The 20522-nt window shown below is 38.1% G+C and overlaps 1 protein-coding gene across 1 annotated transcript in view; it reads right to left on the minus strand.

Moving 5' to 3' along the window:
• Positions 1–12497: 12497 nt before the first annotated feature.
• The window catches only part of Moxd1 (monooxygenase DBH like 1), a 77675-nt gene continuing 69650 nt past the window's right edge, over positions 12498–20522 (minus strand). The window contains exons 11-12 of the mRNA XM_050130782.1: positions 14742–14910; positions 12498–13826 (exon numbers count right to left, since the gene is read on the minus strand). Coding sequence (XP_049986739.1) covers positions 13662–13826; positions 14742–14910 — 334 coding nt within the window. The 3' untranslated portion in view covers positions 12498–13661. The remainder of the gene's footprint in view (positions 13827–14741; positions 14911–20522) is intronic.

Below are 20522 nucleotides of genomic sequence, written 5' to 3' on the forward strand. Positions count from 1 at the left end.
ATTTCAGGATTGTCACCAGGTCATGTCCAGATGCCACTCCGTGTAACAGTGTTGATTTCCCACTGTAACCTGTGTCCTGTGCCTCTTTAAAATTTTCTTAATAAAAGTGAAAATCCATCAACCACAACTCATCCATCCAACCATGAAAAAGATGTTTGTTGTTGAAAACTTGGTGACCCTTTCTTTCCCCCTCCACCCCCAACATAATGGCACGCACCTTTAATCCCAGAGCTTGGAAGGCAGAGGCAAATGGATCTCTCTGAGTTTAAGGCCAGCCTGCTCTACACAGTGAGTACAAGGACAGCTAGAAATCCTGTCTCAGAAACAAAACAAAAACAAACAAAGTGGTTCCAATACTTAACACCGCAATTTCAATAAAATGACTCCTAACAAAGTTCTGCTATACCCACACATCAGAGTCTCACTCAGCCATCATCAGAGAAGCTTCCTCCTGCTGTAGACTGGAATTGATACTGAGACCCACAGCTAGAAAGTGTGAGGTTATAGAAGTTAGCTCGTTTCTGGAAATAACCAGGCTAACTAAAAGATAAAACAATTATATTTTTATTTATTATAAGGGGAAAACTCATGAAACCAGAATGAGAAGTCCAAGCTTAGCTGTGCTGTGAAGGAACCACAAAGAGAGGGCACCTGAGCCACTAGCCCTTTTTCTCTCGGTCCCAGAAACTCATACCCTGACTTGGTCCCACATCTTAAAGATAATTGGTTGGCAAAGATTCCCCATGACCTACCTCTTTTGTCTATATAAGAGCAATCCAAACCCAATACAAAACTATACACAATAGGAACAGATATCAAGTATAAAATTACAACCAACATAAACAATATTAAGCAAGGAACACATGATAAATATTTTAATAGACATTCTATTCCAAAGAGTCTAAGTCTTGCATCAGGAATAGTCTTGGCTAAGCCATAAGAGGATGATAACTATGAGTATCTAATCTTCAACCACATCAAAAGCCTGAGAAGGGAGATAATTGAACAGGCAGCAAGTGCAATCAAGCAGCTTCCAAAGCAAGAAATATATGATAGAGACAATTGGCTACCTGAGCAATCACCCAAAGTATCATGTGCAATGTTGAAGCAACCAACTTTGGCTAAGAGCTAACATAACTGGCAGACCATTTTCAGAGACAGGAAATTTTTCAGAATGGTCTTACCCCGTCTTGGCAAGATTTGACAGTCCTGCTTATCCATTTCTGGATACCATGTACTTTGTCAGTGGTTGAGGCATGGGCAATTCCTTGCCCAAATGTCAGTTGTGCCAAGAAGAAAACAAACTCTGAGTGGAGTGTCTTTGGTTCTCAACATTCTCTCAGGAATAGATTGGTGCTGTCAGGAGCAATCATGTCTCATGTCAACAAAACCCTAAGTTATTTAAATGCCATGTTCCACAGATCCTTGAAGTGGTTGAAGAATACCTATCTAGGCAATCTCTACGTATCTAAAGAACCTAATTAATCTGAATTTATCTATAACAAATATGAACAACTATTGACCTATAATATTTAATACCTGTATAACTTAAAGACTTCATGTCAGAATATTAAATAATCTGTAAATAAATGTGCAGCAAATGAGGACAATGATCTCAAAATGTAAACAATATATAAGTGTCTTGATCAGAGATAGAAATAACATATAATATAATATGAAAATATATCCTTGAGTTCGAGACCAGCCTGGTCTACAAGAACTAGTTCCAGGTCAGGCTCCAAAACCACAGAGAAACCCTGTCTTGAAAAAAATATATATATATCCTAAAAGTTGTATCAATATACAAAATGTTCTAAACAGAGGTAGAAAGATGCATGTATACAATCTGACAGAATAACTTTGCATAGGTGTACAAATATTGTAAACAGAAATAACAAATATAATATATCAATATACAAAAACTATACCAATATAAATTATCCATAAATAATAGCTCACAAGTATTTACTCTATTGTCCACTATTATTATTAGTGTGAGTAAGCTAAAACTAAATTATCTATTATCTCATTTGATTTTTCTCTCTTTTTTTTATTTTTTGAGCCCACATAGTTTCCACCCCAACCCTCTACCTTATACAAGTAATAATCAACAACCCCTAAAGGTGTCCCCAACCCTAAGGAAAAACTTTGTTGAGAAAGGGGCCATTGTCTTCTAGAATTACTTCCAGCTGTCATGAGAGCAATGTTCTTTTTTATGGGATCCTGTGAAAGTAAAATGATGGTTAAGTTTCAACATTACTGTCTAGTATATTTGCAAACGATTTCCAAGCAGTAGACAAGGCTTTTCCCAAAGTTCTTATTTGGGAATGTCATGAGAAGCCACACCATTTCAGCAGCTGGTACCCAAAACCAATCTTGTAGTAATGCTATCAGCATCATGACGTCATCTCAACCAGGTGGAGTTGTTGCTGTGGGGCCCATCTTCTTCCTGGATACTGAAAAGATTACTGCAGGAAAAGGATCTGCAGGAAACTCTATTGTTCATCATAGAACACTTTAACATTATTCATGTAGACATACATTCAATGAAGAATATGATATAGACAAAATAGGCATGGAGAAAGTAAAATTTTTCCTAAAGTCTTCCTTCTGCCATACCAGATGGCTCCTGACATGAGACAGAAACTCTGAATGTTCCTCTTAACAACAAACTTGGATTTAGAGAAGAACAGAGCCATTGTCCAACTCCAAAGCCAACTCTAAATATTCATAATATATATAAATGTATATGTTTTGACCACCTGTCCTCATAAGTCATATTCTTTTTTGTGATGATCCTTATTGGATAGTTATTTTTCCTTCTGTCAACATCCAACCATGCAGGGTCTCTCGAATTTTTGAAGATAAGTGTTTTCCTGCAAAGACAAGAACAGAACAATGCCCCAACCCTATATGCTTTCCTTACCACCTGTATGGTTGCCACCATTGTCGATAAGCTGTCATTTCTCTTTTTCAAGAGGTTTCTCCTTTTCAAAGTGAATCTTTATTAATTTTGATGGTATTCATAGTTTTTCTTATTCTGTGGAAACAAGAGCAAAACACCTTTCCAAGCATAGCATATCTCCTGCTTTCCATTGTGAGGTCAACACATCCTTGAAATACACTGGTTGATTTAATTCAGAGATTTTTTTTCTTCATTTTCCAATGTCTTTCTGCTGCCATCATTCCTTTCTCATTAGTGTTAAGAAAATTCAAGGTTATTAAAGCATTATGCAATCTATTTCTGGGGATATTTTCCAACCCTTTCTGTTTGTTTATAGTTCTATTTGACCTTTCTATAACTGCCTGACCTGTAGGATTAATTGGTATACCTGTAATATGCTTTATATTATAATAAGAAAAAAAACTATTTCATTTTCTTAGAATATATGCTGGACAATTGTCTGATTTTATTTGTGCAGAAATACTCATGATGGCCATAACTTCTAATAAATGCATGATTAGTGAGTCAGCTTTTTCCAAGCTCAAGGCAGTTGCCCATTGAAAACCTGAATAAATGTCCATGGTGTGGTGCACATATTTTAATTTTCAAAATTTTGTAAAGTGGAACACATCCATCTGCCATATCTCATTCCTTTGAGTACACTTTGGGTTACTCCTTGCAGGAAATGGTGTTTGGTTATAGAAAAAGCAAGTAGGAGACCTCTTTATAATCTCCTTAGCTTGTTGCCATGTAATAGGAAACTCTTTTTAAACCTTTGTCATTGACATGATGTTTTCCATGAATTTCTGAGGCCTGCAACATACTTCCAATCAACAATTAATCAATTTCTGCATTACCTTGTGCCAGAGGACCTGGCAGACCCATTTGGAATCTGATGTGTTTTATGTATATAGGACAAAGCCTATTCCTGATTATGTATTGCACCTGAATGAATAATAAAGTCAAATTTGTATCATCTGATATAAACTCAGTGGTTTCAATATGTAAGAAACTCTTTCTGCATATTGTGAATCAGTAACTATATTGAGGGGTTCTTTAAAATCCCTTAGTACCATAAGAATAGCATATAATTCTACCTTCTGGACAGAATTATAAGGGCTTTGTTCCACCTTACTTAATTCTTCTGACTTGTAACCTGCCTTCCCTGATTTATTTGCATCAGTATAAAAGATATGGGCTTCAGTTTTTGGAGCATCACACACAATTCAGGGAAGAATTCAAGAAGTTCTCTTTATAAGGTTAAGTTTATTGCTTTTGGGACAATTGCTATTAATTTCTCCCAAAAAATTAGCACAAACTCTTTGCCATGGTTTATTGTCTTCCCATAACTTTTTTATTAAAATTTCATCAGTAGTAAAAGGTACTATAATCTCTGCTGGGTTTATACCTGCTAGTTGACAAAGTCTCGATTTATATTTTATAATTAATTCAGAGACTTTTCCACATAAGTTTTTAATTTTTTACTTGGTTTATGTGGTAAAAAAATCCATTCTAAAATAATGTCATACTTCTGCATTAAAATTCCTATAGAAGAAATTATAGAAGGCAATATGACTAGAGTACAATTAAGATTTTTATTCATCCTATCCACATGTGCCTCCTGTAATTTCTCCTCAACAATTGTCAATTCCTTTTCTGCTTCAACTATTAATTCTCTGGGACCATTTAAGTCTTTGTCATCATCTAAGATTTTGTTAAAATGAATTATTAGACCAGGTGTTATCCCAACAGCTGGTCATAACTGGAAATGTCTCCTAACACTCTTTGAAAGTCATTAAGAGTCCGTACCAGTCTCCCCTAATGTGTGCCTTTTGTGTTCTAATTTTCTGTAAACCTATTCTGTAACATAGGTAATTAACAGAATCTCCTCTTTGAATCTTTTCAGGAACAATTTGTAATCCCCATTTAGGCAAAACTTTCTTTACTTCTTCAAACATTCTTTCTAAAGTATCTACATTTGAATCAGATAACAAAATATCATCCATGTAATGATAGATTATAAACTTAGGAAATTGCTTACGTATTATTTCCAGTGGCTGACTGACAAAGTGTTGGCACAGAGTATGGCTAGTGAGCATTCCCTATGGAAAAATGGTCCATTGATATCTCCTAGTAGGCACAGTGAAAGCAAATTTTTCTCTATCATTTTCTTGTAAAGGTATAATGAAGAAAAAAGCCTTTAAATCAATAACTATAAGAGGCCATCCTTTTGGTAATAAAGAGGGCAAAGGGATTCCAGATTGCAGAGGACCCATAGGTTGAATAACCTTGTTGATAGCTCTAAGAACTGTCTCCATTCTCCATTTTACAGATTTCTTTCTAATCTCCTGTATACAGGAGAAATCAAAGGATTGGTAGATTCTTCTATATGGTGAGCATCTAGTTGTTCTTGTACTAGCTGTTCTAAAGCCTGCAGCTTTTCTTCTGTTAGAGGCCACTGTTTAACCCATATTGGTTTCTCAGTTAACCATTTTAAAGGCTGGGCCATTAGTGCCTCTCAAGGTTTGTAATTGCTTTGTGTTCTTGTAGAGCCTTAATGGCTGGTGACCATTGTCTATATCTTTCCCAGAAACAGAAGTTTTTGGGGCTGTAGGCATATTAATCTGGGTATTCCATTGCTGCAATAGGTCATGACCCCACAATTTCACTGCAATATTAGCTACAAAAAAGCCTTCCTTTCTGTACTTCTGGCCCTATGCATTCAATCCATTAGTGCTTTGTTTCACTTGAGATAGGGTTCCAATTCCTAGGAACTGAACATATACCTCCGGAAGAGGCTAATTCGGATGCCAAGATTCTGTAGTAATGATACTTACATCCACACCCATGTCTAGTAAGCCTTCAATAAGACTCTTAGCTTTGGTCTTTGATCATTTATAGAAGTCTGCCAGAATATACATTTCCTATGTCTTACTGTAGTTTTTGATTCATTCTCCACATCTATTCCATCATCTAGACAATATGGTTTTTTTACAGTAGGCACTGGACTTTTAAATTTTCCTAGTGAGACACATTCTCCACAGTAACTGGGAATGATTGGATCACATTCATCATGGGGACCTGCAAGAGGACCCCAAGGAGTTTCGCAATGGTATCAGGTTGCCCTGTATGTCAGTGTTTGCTATACTTCCTACATATACCTGAAGGCTGAGTTCTCCTATTCTTGCCATTCCCAGAGGATACATTATTCTTAGGAATTCCTTGTCTACAATCCCTTCTCAGATGTCCTTTCCTACCACAATTAAAGATTTGGTATTTGATGTCTCCTCATACCATTGGAAATTGCTTCTCCTACCCATGCTTCAGTGCTATAGTCAACTGTCTCAATATTCATTGTATGCAAGATACATTCATCCACTGGTGCTGATCTGACCTTTAAAGACCTAAGTATCTTTTTGCAGTCTAAGTTGGTATTCTCAAAAGCCAAAGATTCAATTAGTACATGTCTAACTTCTGAGTCTGTTACCCCTATTTGTACAGCCTTAGTTAATCTTTTTTAAAAGTCACTAAAAGGTTCTCTCTGACCCTGTTTAACTCTAATATATGATTCAATACTGTTTCCTATTTCCTGAATCCTGTCCCAAGCATTTAAAGCTTCTGTGCTACATAGAATGTGTTCATTGTAAAGAGCCTGATTCTGAGAATCAGAGTAACGTCCCTAGCCCAGAATTTTATCTTGGGAAATCTCAAGTCCTTTGCTTTTCGCTGTTGCTCTAAAATGTTTGCTTCTTTTCTCAAATAATATTTTCAAAGCAGCTGAGGTCCATTTTGTAGGACTGCTGAAATCAACTGAATCCAATCTTGTAATGTTGCCTTGTTACTTGAAGCCCACATTTTGACCATTTCCCTAACAAAGGACAAATGTATTCCATAAGATGCAACTGCTTGTTTAATTCCAATTAGATCAGTCATATGTATGGGCTCCCATGTATATTCTTTGATTACCTTAGAGTATTGGGTGCCAGATGCTCTTACTGATATCACTGGAAAGACAGGTAAATCTATGGGTAAGCTATCCTGGAGTTTGGTATGTACTGATGAGACTACATTTTGTCTTTGTATTTTTTTTTGTCCCTGGTCATCAAATTCGACAAATTGCTTAATCTTTTCCAATCTTTTTATGACTGCCTTTTGTAAAGTCTGGATCTCCTTATCCAGTGTTCTGTTCTAATGCCCTCACTGAGGGTTTCAAGGTGGGAAGTCTGTCCAGTAAAGATAACATCTCATCCTTGGACATAATTTTTATAGAATGCATATTACATTCCTGGAGAGACAGTCTATCAGTCAGTCTAGCATAACCTTTTGACAGAGTTTAATTAATACATTCAACAGTATGAATTCTCTCAGTGTCTCAGCACCCTCTGTCATTGACTGGGTTTTGTTTGTCAAATTGGTTGTACCCTTCTCCAGAGTGTTGAATTTCCCTTTTAGTTGGTTATTATCAGTCTGCAAAGGCTGTATAACTTCTAAAAGTGCATCATTCTTAGCCCTATTATTAAACCATGTTTTTAAGAGAAAATATGAAGGACAAAGTTAATCACCAGAATCAAATAGAGGGATGTAGGAGGGAAATCATATAAACCTTGCATAACATCATACATAGTATAAGTAAAAAAGCTATTGAATTCTTGGATTGTTAAATTGTCTGTCATCTTGCCCTTTTAAATTATAAATTTATAATTTGTATTTTAAATTATAAATCTGACCTGTTGTTGAATTTGAGCTGGAGTATGTGCAATAACTGTTACCTGCCAGTAGGTGTTATGGTGCAGTTGTAGCCATGTGGCTGGCTTGAATCTTATTTTAACATTAAATACTGAAAGATATGCTCAAATTAAAACAACTATTCAGTGTAAAACACATACCAGGTGCTCCACAGAAGTCCCTGACTGGTCAGCTGCTGAACCAGCCCAAAAAGAGCAAGAAAGTCAAGCCGAGACAACCAGAGAACCCACCAAACAGTCATAGGTGATCAAGGTGCCTGAGAACTTGGAGCAACTCTAAAGCATTTAATGAGAAAATATGAAGGACGGTGGCTAGTGGCTACTCAGGATTACTGCATGAGAATACCCAAATAAATGGTGTGTGATTATTTTGGTTCTGGACAGCTGGGACAAATAAGCGACCTCCTCCTACACTTTTGTACAGATGTAAATCAAACATGCAAGAGAAAAGCTCACAGAACAACAAAAGAGGAAAAAAATGTAAAGCAACCCCCATAAAATAAACCATGCAAAAGACAAAGAGTATACTGGTTCAATTTAACTCTCGAGTTTTATTACTGTTAATGAGACTGGACTCTTTACAAGGGGGTAAAGAGAGAAAAGGGTAGTACATCTTTTCTTCTCAGGAGCATGAGACTGTTAGTGGAAGGGCTGCTTGCTCATCCTGGCCACCCAGAACTGAAATAATCACACAGAAACTGTATTAATTAAATTACTGTTTGGCCCATTAGCTCTAGCTTATTATTGGCTAACTCTTACATATTAATTTAACCCATTTCTATTAATCTGTGTATCACAACACGGCTGTGGCTTACTGGCTAAAGTTCCATCTGGCTCCAGCAGGGCTACATGGTTTCTCTCTGACTCTGCCCTTCTTTCTCCCAGCATTCAGTTTAGTTTTCTCTGCCTACCTAAGTTCTGCCCTATCAACAGGCCAAGGCAGTTTCTTTATTCACCAATGGTATTCACAGCATACAGAGGGGAATCCCACATCATGAGACCTAAGATGTGCAGAGCCAGTCATTAAATACTTTTTTGGAAGTGATGGTCAAACTCTTTTGGACCTGATGTTTATGCTTGTCATTAGCTCTGCAATTTTCGCCTGGTTTCTTTACCCTGTATTGTAAAGGGATTAGGACCTAAGTCTCCCTTGAACACTGAAGCTCAACATGCCATATGCTGAGTTTTTCTGAATATGAACACTCATTGAGAAAAGCAGTTTTCATGTTAAATGAGAAACAATGAGAAATCACTTTGTGGATTCTAAAATATCATACGTATGTATGCTACTTTGGTGGCAATAATTAGTGAGTTACTGGAGATATTGCTTTAGTTCATACTTGCTGTTGCCAGTCGGGAAGCTCTGAATTACCTGCCATCCACTGCAAAGTGAATACTGCACTAATTGAGGAGCATAAGGATAAATATTTAGAAGGCAGTTTGATACTATGTCCATTTAACAAAGTAATAATTGTAGGCTTTCCCTTTGGGTCTTTGAGTTCCCCAGGCATAAATTTTTGGGCAGATTACAGCACAAGGGAAGCATTCCTTCCACCCTTTAGAGCAGACCTCAAATCCCTATATGTTGGTATCACTGTGACATTATGTAATTCACACTACTCTAGATTAATAAAATGATTAATAAAACAAAGTGGCAAAGAACCAGAGAATTCTAAACATTTGTTACAGAAATATAGATGCACTCTGCTTAAAAAGTGCACCCTTAAAAAGTGTGTGTTCCTTTACAAGTGTTGTCTTGCTACCATTGGCACAGTGGCCAGTTAGTCTTGGAGATCTTTCACACTAGGCAAAGTCTCTTGGACTTCAAAGGCTTAATTAGATATTCAGAAATTCTCTAATCAATCTGTTGCTTTGCAACAATTTTCACCCTTATTTTTTATAGAGCTTAGATCTCAGCTGAACAGTAACAGATTCTTCCATGGGTCTGTTTGATTGAATATTTCCTGCTCATAATGTATCAATGTAACTCTGTTGGATTTGTACTGCCAATCAAGGTCTTTGCAGGGTATACTGAGGGAGAAGAGATGAAAACTATATCAATCAATTTAATGGCTGAAAGCATCTTTGGAAAAATAAATTGTCCCTGATGATGAAGTAGGCTCTTCCCAAACCTGTGTTTATTCAATTTAAAGGACTCACATCTGTTCTGAATCTGTCCATTTTCAAAAATGAACTGTTCACGATAAGTTTTGATTTACTCAGTTATGAACATCATCTTGAGACTCTGGTTCACATCATGGTACAGACAATGTCTGATTTTTTAACTGTTTTAAATTCAACACTCATTGAGCACCTATATTTGAGTAGGCATTTGATGCAATTGACAATAATAACAATTATTTCACTTCACTACTCTTCTGTGAAATATGGTAGCCATTTCAGGAACTCAAAAATCTTAGAATCACCAGACTAGGCAAAATTTAGTTTTGCTTACACGTGTGTGGCATCCAAAGTGTCTTTACATCTTGGCATTATTTTTGGTGATGTATCAGAGATTGTGTTCCCAGTCTCTACATTTTAATAAGACCACATTACTAATTTTAATGAAGAGAGTGCAAGAAGAGTGACTTATATCCCTCCTTGGTAGTCTTTCTCCAGTATCAGCTTGGATACATAGTATCTGTGGGTGCTAGGGATGATGGAACCATGGGATTCTAAGGCTTTGTTTGACTCTTCACAAGAAGGAAAGAAAATCACAAAATGGGCCATGCCCACCTAACTATTAAATACAAAGTAAACTTTATGCAACCAAACCAACCAATAATATTTTGAATTTGTTCTGAATTTTAGTTCCTTCACATTTTTATCAATATCTACATATGGATACAGACAAATACATACCTTCCTAAACATATACTGGAAGCATGCACATTCTAATGCTAAAAGTGCTATTGCCTAGCCAAGGAGAATAGATTTTTGTACCTAAATCACCACATTTTCTATGTTTTTCTCCAGTGGACAGGCACTGCCACACATTGGGTTTATAATTAAAGGAAACCCTTTGCTTTGTTTCTTTTGTAATGATTGCCAGTATAATTCTTCCTTCATTTTTGTTCTTGATATTCTTCCTCTCTGTTGATTATTTGTCCCACCTCCCCTTTTGGACTTTGAAACTGGTAGCATACTCATTTACTAACAACTGAAAAAAAAAACCGGAAGCCAGAAGTCATCTTTTCTTCTTCCTTGTGCATCCAGGGACACAGATGAGAAACAAGACTTTTGATCATTCCAATAGCTTTCTTATTCTTTTTTTTTTCCCCCTGAAACAGCGTTTCTCTGTAGCTTTGGGGCTTATTCTGGAACTAGCTCCTGTAAACCAGGCTGTCCTCAAACTCACAGAGATCCACCTGCCTCTGCCTCCGGAGTGCTGGGATTAAAGGTGTGTGCCACCACCGCCTGGCCCCCAATCTTTTCCTTTGTTACCCCAAATGTCTGGTTACTATATAGGACGGAGGGCCCATTTGACTGTGTACCTTGGATTAAGTCAACATTAGCTGCTTTATTCTCTACTTTGTATTTGTAACTTCTCATTCTGAAATATTTTCAAACAGAAATAACTTGAGGAATTATACAACAAAGCCCTGCACTCTTCATTCTAGCTCTATCGCTGTTAACCTTTCATTGTGTTTAAGTAATTTATTCTCCTTGTAAATACAAGATGTCTGCAAAGTGGAAGAAATATTAAAGACAGCTATCAACATTCATCAGAATTCACAGAAATGCATGGGATTGTTTCTTTAATTCCTCTTATATTGAATCAGTTATAGAGACATACTCAGAGGTATGAGGACTTTTCTTATAAGAAAGCTAATGGTGCTTATTATACAGAAAATGAGAAATAGCCTTCATGTTCTCTAGTGAGTCTGGTTAAAGCAAACTGTGTAGCATGATTGTTTCTTTTTCCAAATGTTCTTTCATTGGTTTCTGTGGCCATTAGGATCAGAGCCAGGTCAAATCTGCTCAATTTATCTGCCACCTCTCTTGAGGATGTTGGTCTTCTCAGTGCTAGGACCCCTCCTGGACCCTTTCAGAAAAAATGTGGTTATCTAAGACCCGCTCAACCATGGTGAATTCTGAATTTCATCATTCACATCTCACTTACATGTCAAAGCAGAGGTTATTTCATTTGTTTGGATTTCAAATTTCCTTAAGTATTAGGCTGCTCCCTGATGACCTTAGGAAGCAGCTATCGTTGTGTTTCCTTAGTCCAAGACAGCATCACAAAGACCAGGAAAAAGAAGCACAGACCATATAAGAAAGTCTACTTAGTATCATATCAAATAACTTCAGACTTAATAAGCACTGCGCAGAATTCCGCCTACATAATCTTACTTTTACCAGCCTATATGTGATTCCTCAAAACCATATATAGTCATAAGAAAACCTTTGGGGAGCAACAATGCCAGCTTTGTGGTTAGCAATGGTAGTGGAAAGAGTTCTCCTGGCCTGGCTCCTCACAAGCCAGCTGGCAAAACTCTTTGTTCCTTTATGGTTGGGTGTGCTCCTGTTCCTTACCAAGAATAATGACAATAAATATAGTACCACTTCATTTACCACAGAAATCATTTGGTTTTAATACCTCAGATCCAGAAATTCCGAAGTAAAATTAAAATTAAACATGAAATTTCAACCAGGGGTTATCTGAGGTAATAATTGCATATTTCTTATGCAAATATCACAATGAAAAAATCATAGATTCTGATATAAAATATTCATACAAAAAATAAAATCAACCACAGAATATATCAATAGTTCCACACATTGAAAAATTCTTGAATCAAGAAGCAAACACTCTAAAACATAATATTTATTTAAATGACAATATAGCTTATGTTTGGAGGACAGAAAGGGCTTAAAGTGGAAAAAATACAGTTGCTCAGCTGCTTTTATTGACATCAGTACACAACCACTTGGTTCCCTCAAGGACCACATAATGATACCATAAAAACTTTAATTCCATTAAGTTTATTAATATGATCTAAACATGGATCACATAGATAAGGGAAGGAGACATAAAACAAAATTTAACTAGCTAGTACAAATAGACCAAAAGAGTGATAGGTTCTTCAGTTGGTGGAAATTTTATATTGGAAGTCAGTCCATCAACTAATATAAAAATAAATCTATCATAGGAAATATGATTCAGATTGAGCCAGTGTGTAACACCCAGCGGTGAGGAACCTTAGAGACCCCATGGCTTCCTGTCTACTCACCCTGTCTACTCTGCTTTGGAATCTCATCTAGGCCCCTTCATAGCAAATAATTTGCAACCATCTGTATTTTTTTCTTAGCCTACAATCAGCCACCACCATCTCTACATTTATCAAAATCTCTTTCTTTTAAGAGCGCTAAAGAGTTTAAGAAAAAAATTGAGCAGAGCAGTACTGCAGAGACAGGGAGATACTTCGATGTGGGTTTGGGTACCAACAGACCTCAGACAAGTGAAGAAACAGGAGCGGTACCACTGAAAAGCACTGAGGTCAGAGGTCACAGAGAACACGGGGGCTGGGCAATGTCAGAGGGAATAGGGCTGTGTTCACACTTGCAAGTTACAACTAGGAAGGAGGATGGAGTACAGAGTAATTCACAACCATTCCTTTGATGTTGTTGATGTCAGGCTGAACAATGGGTATTGAAATAACACAGAATGTGGGGAAAAAAATGAAAGATTCTTTTCTTTCTACTTGACTTCTTGAACTTTCAAAGCAATTTAGTCGGGTCTGTTTCATTTTACTAATCCTAGGCACAGAACATCTGCTTTTATAAGGAAACCCTTGAGAACCCCAGTGACATTGTCCGGGTACCCTGCAGAGGAAAGTGGAGGGAGTGTGCGTACTGAAAGTCTCCGTGCTCGTCACACCCGTCTCTTCGGGCCCAACATGAACATCGTCTTTAACCTGACTTTAAAGGCAGTCTCTGATTCCAGACTCTAGCATCACCAAGTACAGCAGTCACAAGCCCCGGGTGCTCATCATACTTCCAAGAAGCAGAGAACACACGAGCAACCTGAGAGAGAAAATGCCATGCAGAGGAGCAGAAGCTGACATGGCACATACCAACGGTTCTGCTTTATAAGGCCTTTTGATATCAGGAGGTAACGCTGTCATCCCTTGAATCTGAAAAAAGAAAAAAGCAGTGAGTAGCTGTGTAAGAGCAGGGCTGTGGCCTAGCTCACGTCAGTGGCTTAAAGGAGAATGGTCCCCACTGCTTATATATTTGAACACTTCACCCCAATTGGTAGAACTGCTTAGGAAGGATTGGAAGGTGCGGTTTTGTTAGAGTGATTTTATCAAGGGGAGGAGGCTTTGAGGTCTCAAAACCCCATACTAGTCCCAGTTAGCTTTTTCTGTTTCTCTCTATATATATTCTCTCTCTCTCTCTCTCTCTCTCTCTCTCTCTCTCTCTCTCTCTCTCTCTCTCTCTCTTTCTCTCTCTCTTTCTCCTACTTTGATAAGATAAGAATGTAAGCTCTCAGATACTGCTCTAGCACCATGCCTGACTGCCTGTTGACAAGTTCCCCACCACGATAGCCATTGGCTCGCCCTCTGAAACTCTAATCCCCCAATAAACTCTTCCTTCTATGTGTGCTCTAGCAGTGGTGTCTTATCACAGCATTAAAAAGTAACCGAGACACTCGCCTATCCACCTCCACTTCCAGCTGCTATTATGAGACAGACTGCACTTGCTGAAGAAGTAAAGCATCAAATGAGGCAGAAACTTTAGCCCTGGAAAGGAGGGAGGGGGTGAAAGGACCAGGCACTCCTTGGAAAAAAAGGTACAAGTAGGTCCCTGTGTTTTCTAAGCTGCCTGATCTATTCCACTTCATCACAACTACAGTTTCAGAATAAATTTCTCTCCTCAAAGAGACTTCTTGTGAATCAGAAGTTGTTCATCCTCTCGGATTATCTCTGAGCAAGCTAAACATGATCAGGCAGGAAAGGACCCAGACCACTGATCAATGGATGGCAATCTGAAGCCTAGGTTTCCAACTGTGAAAATCAGGTTCCCAGAGGATGAAAAGCGGGGCTTACCGACCACTCCGCATTGTCTGTCTTGGAACATCTCACGTTCACGGGCAGGCTAAGGACAAGCTTATTGAAAGAGAGTCCTTCTTTTTTTGTCCATTTAAATTTGTTCATTGCATCCATGAAAGAAAGGTTTTTATATTGCTTCGGGCTTTTGATAATGAAAGGCCATGTCCTGAAATTAAATAATCACAATTGCATTCAGTACATCACATGACAGCAGAGTACATTTTGTATTTCCTGTAATTTTCAACATTCTAGCATAAACTTCATGCCTGATCATTTTTTAAATAGAAGAATAATTCCATATAAAGTATTTATGAACTCATAGGTGCCTTTCTTTATTCTTTTTCTTTTACATGTATTTATTTTATGTGGATGAGTGCTTGAGCTGCCTACATGTATGTCTACCATGTGCAGACCTAGTGCCAAGGGAGGCTGGAACACAGGTCAGGTCAAATTCCCTGAAAGTGGAGCATTATGGATGGCAGCAAACTCTCATTTGTGTGCTGAGGAACAAACCTAGGTTTCCTGAAAGGCAAGAGCTCTTAACTGCTTACTGGGCTCTCAGGCTAACAAATGAAGAGGCTCTTAAAGGAGTGATCCGTCTTCTTTAGATGAAACTGGTCATTACTTTTACTTTGATTGTCTCAGGTGAAATTATAGGCAATCTTTATTTATATTTTTCAGTTCCCCACACTGATCAAATTTTGTGGCCAGGCAGTTTGTTTTGTTTTTAGAGAGATTCTTTCTGTTCAAATTTCCTTTGTCCTTAAAAATTTCATACACCACACATACAACAAAATACGATCATATACATATATGATCACCCCATGCCCCAATACACCCCCTCCCAAGTTCATGTCTTTTCCCTTTCTTTTGTTTGCAACCCACTAAGTCCAGTTAATATCTACATGGATGTGAGGCTGTCCATCAAAGCATGGGAATCCAGCAAAGGGTATTAACTTTAGACAAATCACTTTGATGCAGAATGCTTTCCCAGGGTTTGAAAACTCCAGCTAACATCCTAGCCTACCCGGTGAGTATTAGTGTCTGAATGGGACGACACTACCGATACAGGAAAGGATATTGCAGGTTCTTGGAAGTAACTACGACAGGAATAAACTCCCCAGTGCCCTGAGGAAAAGCCTCTCCACGGTGTCCTGCTCTGGTTGCTCAAGGATAAACACAAAAGTTTTAGAACTAAATCAGGGACTTAAGTTTGCACTGAAGCCATATGTGGTGACAGCTGCCCACAACCCCAGAACTCAGGAGACAGGGAGACGTGTAAAAAGTTCAAGGTCAACCTTTGCTAAAAAAGAATTTACTGATTGGGTAGTAGTGTACATGCCTTTAATTCCAGCATTCAGGAGGCAGAGGCAGGTAGATCTCTGTGAGTTCGAGGCTGGCCTGGTCTACAGAGTGAGTTCCAGGACAGTCAGGGCTATTACACAGAGAAATCCTGTCTTGAAAAACCTAAACAAACAAATAAAGGAATTTACTCAGAAAATTATGCTTCACGCCCAATATATTCTGCTTTCTTGGGCACCTTTAAAAAAAAGACACATGAAGCTAACATGAAAGTATCTTAGCCAGCTTGAAAAGATATTCAAGAGACAGTTTCCGTTCAAGGCTGCAGATTATTTATTCCTAGAAAAAGAAAGGTGTAACTATTTACACATCCAAAACTTTACATTAACCCATTCACAGTTGTTACACAGGACTATCATGAGTGACCAATATGTGTCAGATCCCGTGAGAGCCCCAAATGATGACTTAGGGATTGTCACTAGTCACGGATAATCATGGCCAGCTACTGAGTACACAGTTTAAATAAAGGGTCCTTACACTCTGTTCTCTTGTTTGTTGCCACCTCCTTTCTAACCAGGATAACCCCCCTGGATGTTTTCTCTTCATAAAGAAACACAAGCCTTATGAATCTGTAGAGGGTATAAAAGTAATATTTTTGTGACAAAATTGAAAATTCTGTTTTTTATCTGTTCTAAGAAGTGAGAAGAATAAGAAAGGTTGGTACTATTTTAGTAGGGCTTCTATGTTGTGGTATAAGCCCCTGGTATGCTCTGAATATGCTTTACTCTCATTGGTTAATAAAGAAGCTGCTTTGGCCTATAGCAAGGCAAAATAAGGCTAGGCAGGAAATCCAAACAAAATATATAAAGAGGGTAAAGGGTGGAGATAGAGGGGGAGATGCAAGCAGCCCCTGGGGAAGCAAGGTGCTAGAGCAGGCAGAGCCAAGAGCCTTGCAGCAAAGTATAGATTGCTAGAGATGGATTAGTTTAAGTTGTAAGAACTAGTTGATAATAAGCCTGAGCTATAGGAAAGCATAACTATTCTGTAGTTAATATATAGATATATTATTTTATAAATAGTTATATATAATATAATATAGTTAGGTTTCTGTGTGTTTATTTGGGACTGGGTAATTGGAACAGAAAAAAAAACCTCCACCTTCAGTCCTTATTCCCCCCTCTAATTAAAGTCAATATAACTTTGTGGAGTCTTAAATACATTACTTCACATAATCTTTAAAGCTGAGTACTGTAATAGGAGCAGCCAGCATCACATTTCACTAAATATACAGTGATGTTTTCTAAAATAGCTACAACCCAGAATTGCTACAAAGCAAACCTTGTCTAGAAAGAAGCCCGTTAAATTTGCATATTCTGCCATTTAAAATTCGCTGCTAGCTTTTTTTACGTGTAAGATAGTGGATATTAACTATTAAAATAACATTTAGCCTAATAGAGACAAGGTATCTATACTGAAAAAAAGAAAAACCAACTTAGTAAGTGGAAACGGAGGCGGTTCAGGGGTGGGATGAGAAGAAACATCTGCCTGCAATCTCCTGAAACACCACTAGGGGTCGCCTGAACTTTTACTAAGGGCTTTGGTACGATCAGTGTGGTAAATGTGACCCTTGTGCAGTTTTGCCGGCCAAAGTGAACACTGTGAGCATTCTGAAGAGCTGACTCTAAAAGTTTTGATTCTATAATAAGCCAGTAAGTTAATATTTATGAAGATTTCGTTCCAAAATAGTGAAAGCGGTAACGACGTGTGTTGATAGGGCAGCCAGGGAGACAAGAACACACCGAAAGCTCATGTGTTGGAGACAAGGCTCGAGGACTGGGAACCTGAAAATGCAGCACCGGCCTCTCTGAGCCTCTTGTCTCAGACTTATCTCTTCCGTCCCTTCCCTTTGAAATAAATGTCCTTTTCGTCACCTCTAAGCAAAAACCATCCAGGTTTTCTAACAAGGCAGCTCAGGTTACTCCCTGGAGAACTGAGGAGAGAGAGGGGAGAGCATTGCAAAAGCAAATATGCTAATTATTTGTTTGAAAAGAACTAAGCTTCCTGTCAGAAACGGTAGTGGGATTAAATAGATAAATTAAATTCGTATAAATAAATTAATTAGTTAAAATAAATATCCCTGCTATTGCTGGGACCAGGGTTCAGTTGGAAGAATTGAGACTGTTAGAGAAACTAAAATGGTATATCTCGGCCATGTCTACCCAAGATACACATATATTTATAATAAAATGATATTATAAATAATCACTGAGGCTGATTTGAACAAATTTTGTTAATATTGCCTTAAATCGGGTGGATAATTTTCCTTTGTAAATCGAATTTAAATTCTGAGGTACATTTTTCTTGTAACAAAAACAGCAAAATTTACTGCTGCCCACCGCAATCTAGAGTGTGCTTTAGTTTTCTTTGCCAAAGGTAAGCAATAATTTTTGTAAACTCAGTTCATTCAAGATGCAATGGCGTTGGGTGTGGCATTCCTGTTATTATGTGGAAGAAAGTAAGGCAGTTGTTAGACTTCAAGCTTGCCTGAACCCCCGCGGCTGTTTCTAAGGTCTTACTGCTAGAGTAGGTCTTGGGAAGAGGAAGAGGCGTGGGGAGAAAGTGGGTAACTTCAGCCAAGAAGCAGGGCCGGGTCCATACAGCTGAATGAATAGCCTTATAGAGTCTCCTTCCATCACAAAAGTAAACATATGGTCAAAAATTAGTAAAACAAACAAGATGCTCATTAATGGACTTTCACTCCTGGCCGAGTGGAGCAACAGACACCAGCTTACTGTGAAAAACGCCAGCACTCGTTAACAAAGCTGAACAGAATGTCTGGGCTAGGACACAGGAAAACAGGAAGGAGAAAACCATGACCCTGGAGGAAATGAACACGTGTCATAGTTGAACACTCTGTTCACCCAAGAGCTCTGCCGGTGAGCGTGCCCTGGGTCACAATGCAGCAAAGGAGAATTTCCAAGCAATAAATCGACAATCTCATTGAATTAAAGAGACAAATGTCAGAATAAAGGACTCTGGAAGTACTGCAAGTTTCAAAGGAGAGTTCTGCCAGGGGAGTATCAAACATAGAGTTCTTTAAGTCTGTATTAGGGGTAACTAAACTCACGTAATGAGACAACTAGATTAAAGATGAAATTGTACAAGGATAGGCAAAGAGGAACTGGGGAACTATTTAGAAAAAAAAAAAACAGCACAAAGCTACGATTCTGAGAGCTCCCAGAGCTGGTACATATTCCAGTTCCAGCTAGCCAGAGCAGAGAGTCTTTGCTGATGTCACAGGTATCAAGTGACATCTCAGAGATCCATCTCAGAGACCTAAGAGTGGACCAGGCCTTAGTAGAAAAGGAAAGTGGCCCTAAACATCCATTCTAGAGTCACACCGACAAGGATGTTAAGGAATTAGAGAAAGTATAGTGCTAATCAACACAAAATATAAACATATACTCAAAAATTGCTAAGCACACGAACAGGTATATAAAGATGAACCTGAATCTAAAGACAAACTAGAAAAACACTGCGATCTGGAAACTGGAGAGAGACAGTTTTCAAAATTAGCACACTAAGGTATTGAAACATAAAATATAAATACTAGTAACAAAACAGATGAAAACCATCCATACTAAAAACTATGAGGAAAACTACCCTCAAAACTGCTGAGGAAAATGAGGAAAGCTCCAGTGTGTGGAGTGTACTATGTTCATGGAGTAGATTTCCTACGGCTAACATGTCGGTCCTTTCCAGTTGATCTGGGGACTCCATATAACTCATATAACTCTCCCTCGGTCTTGATGTTGGCTTGCTTGCTTGTTTTCAAGCATCTTGTTCAGGGACAGAAGCAGGGGCTGATAGATTGCTAATTGGGAATGTCTGGTTTTTAATTGGCGGCTGATGGGTCCCTTTGCATATCCTGAGCATATCAGTAATGTTTCCAATCAAAGTTTTTTTTTTTAAAAAAAAGAGTTTTGTTTGGGTGTTTGCTTTAAAAATTTGACTAAATTGTCTTAATCTTATATGTGAAAATATAATGAGCCTAGACAATAAAATTAATTTGGGAAGGGATGATGGGAAGTGGGGATTTGCAGACTGTATTCTCCTATTTAAAGTCTTCCTCTAGGACTGCAAAGATCAAATGTGTGCTAAAGTAAACCCATGAACACAGCCATGAACGCAGCCCAGGCCAGAGTCAGCATATGGTCAAATGGCTGTGCAACAAAAATTCTAAATTTGCAGCTTTCAGGCCTGCAAGATGGCTAAGCAGGTAAATGCCACCAAGCTTGACAACCTGAATTCTATCCCTAAGGACCACATGGTGGAAAGGAGTAACTGACTCTTGCAAGTTGTCCTAAACACACACACACACACACACACACACACACACCCCTAATAACCTAAATAAATAATATAAAAATCTTAAGGCAGTTTTCTTTCACCAAATGGTTTTTGATATTTATTTGA

Source organism: Alexandromys fortis, unplaced genomic scaffold, assembly GCF_014885135.2.
Source record: "Alexandromys fortis isolate MF-2015 unplaced genomic scaffold, M_Fortis_MF-2015_v1.1 scaffold_354, whole genome shotgun sequence".
NCBI classification, from domain to species: Eukaryota; Metazoa; Chordata; class Mammalia; order Rodentia; family Cricetidae; genus Alexandromys; species Alexandromys fortis.